Source organism: Cyprinodon tularosa, unplaced genomic scaffold (genome assembly GCF_016077235.1).
Source record: "Cyprinodon tularosa strain WSP-4 unplaced genomic scaffold, ASM1607723v1 ctg16, whole genome shotgun sequence".
Classification (NCBI taxonomy): Eukaryota; Metazoa; Chordata; class Actinopteri; order Cyprinodontiformes; family Cyprinodontidae; genus Cyprinodon; species Cyprinodon tularosa.
The window spans coordinates 1,948,368-1,954,314 of record NW_024038437.1 but is presented as its reverse complement, the minus strand read 5'-3'; the positions used below and the strand labels follow the sequence as shown (position 1 = coordinate 1,954,314).

The 5,947-nt window shown below is 38.6% G+C and overlaps 1 protein-coding gene across 1 annotated transcript; it reads right to left on the bottom strand.

Annotated features, from left to right (window-relative positions):
- Positions 1–517: 517 nt before the first annotated feature.
- Positions 518–2,171, bottom strand: szl (sizzled). Its single transcript, XM_038280429.1, has 4 exons — positions 1,638–2,171; positions 1,381–1,547; positions 1,194–1,286; positions 518–1,094 (listed from the first exon to the last, which is right to left on the bottom strand). Exons 1-4 carry the CDS (start codon positions 2,003–2,005, stop codon positions 784–786), a joined length of 939 nt encoding a protein of 312 aa, XP_038136357.1. The 5' UTR covers positions 2,006–2,171; the 3' UTR covers positions 518–783.
- Between the last annotated feature and the right edge of the window lie 3,776 nt (positions 2,172–5,947).

The following is a 5,947-nucleotide window of genomic DNA, read 5'->3' as shown; positions in this document are numbered from 1 at the left end:
ACAAAATTTTATTTTATCTACTATTCTTTTTTTCAGCACCAGACCAAATCAACTTTGTATTATCTGAAAATACAAGTTTAAAAAATTGTAACACTATAGATTATATTAAGTAGAAAACGATTACTGAACTAGTCACTTCTCCTCCTAATCACCTTACCTTTACACACATTGCTAAAAACCTTAGTCTCATGAATAAATCACTTTCTGCTGTTAAAACCGTCCTTAAGACTATACTGACAGAACTGAGCATTATCATTGAAGGGTTCTTGTTAGGTTTGTACTACCAACCATGTTTCTGCATTAGTTGCAAAACCAAGTTTACCTGTACATTTTTTTTTAGAAATATGTAATAATAAGTTCAAATTTTTGGCAAAATATATATGGAGCCCAAAGTTAAAATAATGCTAATGAGTTCTTGTAAACTTCTCTTCAAAGACTGTAGGAAATGTCAGTATCATAAGCACTAAATAATGGCACAAAAAAAATAAACATGATATAAAATATTTTATTTGTCATGTCCACACAGCACACAAAAACACATGATAAATACATTGATATCCTTAAAGCAAATAAAATATATGAATTTACACTTATTTAAAACTATTTACAGGTATGAGTGCATAATATTACAGCATACGGACCATAAAGCTGAAACCTGAGAGTGAGTAAACAGTGAACAGAGTGATGTGGTTTGGCCTGGATCCAGCATTACTGCATAATACAAGTCTTCAGATGTTCTTTTTCTGTCCTGAGGTATTTCTATATAGTACTCCTCCTTGTTCATCAGCATCTATGATGCTTCCATTTGCGAGTGGCCAGGGCGATGCTTGCATCTTTCTTGTGCCAGGGGAAGAGATTGATGAGGGCAATGTTGCCGTCTGGCTGCACGGAGCCGGTCAGCACGTAGAGCTGGAGGCGCCCTGGACGCACCAGGGAGCTGGCACATCCGCGGTTGATGAGAAGCCACTCCTGCAGGAGGTGCCTAGTGTCATAAGGCAGCAGAGGACCCTGACGAATGAACTCCACACGGCCCTCGACCTGGAACTCTGGCTCTCCTGTGGCGTGGCGAAGACGATGGAGCTTAGCAGTAATAGCTGTGGAGGAGAAGAAGAAATTAACATGTGAACAAAATGAGGATTTGAAAAAAAAAATATCTTAGCCAATGTGAATTCGCTAAGAATAAGATATCTTACCAAAGTCATGATGACAAAAAGCATTTAGAACTGTCTTCATTGGAGGAGCCACTTCCACAGAGGGACAGTTTTGGCAAGCAGGTTTTGGTAAGTCTGTGATTTACAAACAAAAAAAAACAAACATTTTTACCAATTGTAGACACAATAAGGAAAAAAATTATTACAGTTATTATTCTGTGCTTGTTACCTTTAATAAAGTGGCTAAATTTTGCAAGGGGAGTAAGGCACATGTCTTCCTCAGCAGGAAAGCGGTCACAGTCCAGAGCCTCAGGCCAGGGGTGTCCCTGGCAGGCGAGCACCGGGGCACAGCTGTCCCTCACTGCCACACACAGACTACGGCAAGGCTGGATGAAACTGAGGAGGAAAAACATTATTTTTTTTGACTGCCATTTCAAAGGCACACAAATTAAAACAAAAAACTTAAAAAACAAACAAAAAACCTACGTGTCAAGACAGACAGGTGCAATGATAGAGCAGAGGAAGGCCTGGGCTTGAGGGTGGCAGCCAGTTTGCAACAGTGGCCTCCAGTCTTCAGAGCGGGGCACCACCTCACCTTCAAGGTTGCTGTGGCCTAAAAAGTTTGGCAGCCTCATCTCTGAATATCCTACATCTTTGCAGACCTTCATCTGGTTGGGAATGGTAACACAGCGAGTGGATTGGCCCATATCGAATGCCAGTAAAGGAGATGCCACAGCTACAAGAGCGAGTGCCAAGAAAGCAGTCATAATAAGAAGTTGACAAAGTCCCAGGAGTACCAAGGAGGAATAGCTGAGCTCTTCACAGAGGCTCTGAGTCTTTACTGCCTCTCTCATGAGTTTCTCTCTTTATATACAGCAAGGTGAGCCAGCAAGTCTGTTATCAACTACCAATCAAAAGACATAGAGACGATGTGTTTGGAGACAACGGCTTGTTTTGTGATCACTGCAGACAGAAAGGAGGCAGAGAGCAGATGGAGGGTGTGTGAGACGGGTGTGTGCGTGGGTGAGGAGGGAGGGGGTTGGAGTGTGAGCAATCACATCCCAGTTTTACTGAGTGAAAACCAGCCACAGATTCACTTTACCTAGTTTGAAGAATTACAATAAAATACAATAAAAAATTGAATTACAATAAAAATCAAAGTTATGTTCAAAAAAAAAAAAAAAATTGCAGTTTTGAACTCGTTTTGACTAAATCCCAGGTTTGAATATTGCAAACGGGTGGAAATTTTAAGCATTTTATCATATTTTACATTCAGCTTGATCAACTCAAGCATCATGCTTAAGTTTTATATTTAATCGTAATTAATTCTCATTTTATACCGTTTGTCACAGCTATGAAAGTAAAACTGTATGCCTTGCCAGGATATCTTCACATCAGGTCTCCCCTGCTAAAAAGGATGAAGCGTTACAAGAACATGATGCTGCCACTATCATGTTTTATCACAGTGGCGGCGTGATCAGGTTCATGCGTTTTCTCCAATTTTTTGCCACACAGTGTTTTGTGTTTAGGTCAAGGAGTTAAATTCTGGTTGCATTTTCCCAGAGCTCCTTTTTCTTTTTTTACTGTAAACTTGATGTTTTACTATTGCATAAATGCCAAAAAGTATTAAGTGCTGTAACCTGCTGACCTGTCATCAGATTATCCCACCTAAACTCCAATTGCCATAGAACAGGGGTCACCAACGCGGTGCCCGCAGGCACCAAGAGAGCCTCAAGGACCAAATGGGGTGCCCTCTTCGTCTTCTGAAAAAAGAAGAACTCACTCAGTGGGTTAAGTTTAATTTTTTTTTTTATTCTGTTGCTCTTCTTTTTAATCATTTATGCATTATTTCATCATATTAACTATTTCATCATATTTCAGTGGTTTCAAAATGACATTAAAAAGAAAATTAGAAAAGAATAAAAGAATAAAATAGAATAAAAATGAGTTTTTATGGATGAGATTTACTGTAGGTGAACACTGATCCCTCCAGTTCATAGGTCAGTATTGGTAGCCCTTCCTATGACTCGGTAGCCATGAAGTAGCCCTCAGCCTTAAAAAGGTTGGTGACCCCTGCCATAGAAGTTATGCCGACTCCAACCCATAGTCAGATAGCAGCTATGCGCAGTCTTTTAATGATTAACTGGACAGTGCTTTATGTGTCGTCAGTCTTGTTTTATTTTCAGAAAGGCTTTAAAACTACCCATAACCATAATTTACCTTTACGGTATACCTTGGAAAAAATTGTGTTCTTAATGTTTTATAATAAAACTCAGAGGAAATTACAGAAAAGCTCTACTGATAATAAAAAGAAAATATTGTTGGACACGATTTACTTAGGTGACTGTAAAATGAGCTGTTGTCAAGAGACAGAATGTGGAAGGAGAATATGCAAAAATTGTCAAAAGACGTACGATTCAGGAGAGACTAACAAGCATAAAGAACCAATGATGGAGTCCAAGAAACCAAACTACAAAGGCCCTCATTAATTTTGAATCTAGTATTGCTATTGATACATACACAGCATATATTTTCAATATTTTACTCTAGTCACATTTGGTTGCTGTTAATATGCCAAGAGATACCTCCAATCCTTTTATTCGCTTTAACTCTTGAATTAAAGCAACTTAATCAAACTCTGTTGCATTTCAATGTATTTGTTTAGAGATCGTCTGTCTCCAGATTGAGATGTGTATCTAAATCTGGGGTTACTCCTCCAGGCTTTTTCTCTCTCTTATGAATCAAAGGTTTCCATTGAACCCAGCCTGTCAGAGCTCAAGTCTGCTCCCATATATGTGACTTTACAAGAGGCCTGTCTGGAAAAGGGACAATGAATATGTAACCGGCCACAGCTGAGCCCCATTTTATGGCATGATCTAAAGACTGGAGGCTGGTTCCAGATTGGGTAGACGAGTTCAGCCCATTAGAGGGGACTAACTGGGCAATTAGAGTCACAGGCCAATTTGGCCGAACAATAGGTCCACACATTTAACAAGCTCCCCCTGCCAGGAGCTCCGCAGGGGTCTGTTGTTGGGCCTAATGGCTGTTGAGTAGACAGTGTGTCTGTGTTGGGAATGGGCTGCTAGCTCAAAACTCTGTCAATGGGCAGGAGTCAGCCGAGTGGTACAAGGTCTAAAGTGGTAACTTTAAGAGTTTAGAAATTGAGCCAAAACATAATAATGCTTTTATGGTTTAATCAATAGAGTAAGAAGCTTTTTATCTTTTTCTTTTGTAAGGTGAAGGGCAGCCTTTGCTCACTACCTGCATTAGAATGTTTTTAAAGAATAATATGTTTGTAACCTACTCTTCGATCACTGCCAAAGGTAAAGTAGAATGCTGCTAGAAGTAGCATATCCTGATAAAATGCCTTTTATCACTCATTCAATTTAAAGTTTATTTCATTGTAAATTAATATATTCTGCCCTTATGTGAGGGATAACGGGTTCTATTGAAGTTATACATTTAATTATCACATTTAGCATTCCTTCCCATCTCTTCACACTGATACAACCAGGAGGCTGTTTTGTTGTCAGGCAGAGTACTGGGTCATAATGTCATGACTAAATGGGACTTGATTTTAGAGTGTATGGATCCTTAAACATTTCTCCTTTTTAGACATAATCTGTAAAGTATTACATGGATTTAAGGGGATAAAATAGAAAGTGTTTTTTTTTTTTTCAATGATGCAACAGTTTGTCTTTTAATAAATGCATGTAAACAGTTCAGAACACTGGTTTGGTGCCTGCAGGTCTTTTGGGGTACATCTCCAACAGCTTTGCAAATTCAGTCTGAAATTTTTGCATGTTATTTTCTGTGATGTTTTTTTTTTTTTTTCTTCAGGTTATTGATTATATTGATGCAAAATATTCCACTCGTCTAACTGCATGTTTTTGAGTCGCTATGTTGGTAGAAGTCAAACTGTTTGCCCTGTGGCTTCGTGGGAAACCTTTTAGATACCATCACCATGTTTTATAGTGGGGAAGGTGTTTGGAGTAAAATGCATATCAATTTACATGTCAGACATTTTATATTCAACCCTTTATTTTTTTATCCTGCCCGTATGGCTTCTCGCTAATTTACATTCTTTTCACCTTTCTATGAAGGCCAGGTCAGCAGAGAAAACTAAACAGCCCTTGCTGCTTTTCCTAATGAGTAAAAATTAAAAAAACCTTTTATATTTGTGTCTTAATAGTACCCAACATCCAAAAGATTTTTGATCTGAAACAAAGTCAGGAAACCATTTGGAGGGCAAAACAAATTTTCACCATGGTTTGAACAAAGGGTCAGCCATAAAGTTTTGCAGAACAGCTAGCAATAACGAGTTAAACCTGACCCTATGGTAAAAAGTCAGTCTTCCTAACAAGTTCTGTAACATTTTAGTGGAAATGACAAAAGTTTTTCATGAGAGGCAATGAGTGAACATCGCCACTAATTATAATCCACTTTTACGGTTTTGATTCAGCAGAACTAGGTGGATTCTGGAAATTATAACATTTAAAGGTCATCCTGCTGCATCTACATTAGGTCAAAGTGCAGACTTCTGACTGCTAGGCCGCTCCAAAAGTTTTTCAGTCATTCAGAGGTTGCCTTTCCCCTCTGCTTTGAAACGCTGTCCTGCTACAGAACCATGACAGGAATCGGTTTAACGTCCTATATTGATGGCTTTCCATCATTCTGCATGATTTTCTGGATGGTGCTATATTCATGCATGTTTGACTCAAAAAAAGGGCATTTTACTGAAACATTTGAGTTTAACAAAAAACAAAAAAGCAAACCTGTAGGCAGATTTTGATCAT

Excerpts from the sequence above, each read along its gene's own strand:
- szl (XM_038280429.1), bottom strand. The coding sequence starts at position 2,005 with ATGAGAGAGGCAGTAAAGACTCAGAGCCTCTGTGAAGAGCTCAGCTAT. Across the intron at positions 1,548-1,637 it reads GCACCTGTCTGTCTTGACAC|TTTCATCCAGCCTTGCCGTA; the intron begins GTAGGTTTTTTG and ends TTTCCTCCTCAG. Across the intron at positions 1,095-1,193 it reads TTTTTGTCATCATGACTTTG|CTATTACTGCTAAGCTCCAT; the intron begins GTAAGATATCTT and ends TCTCCTCCACAG.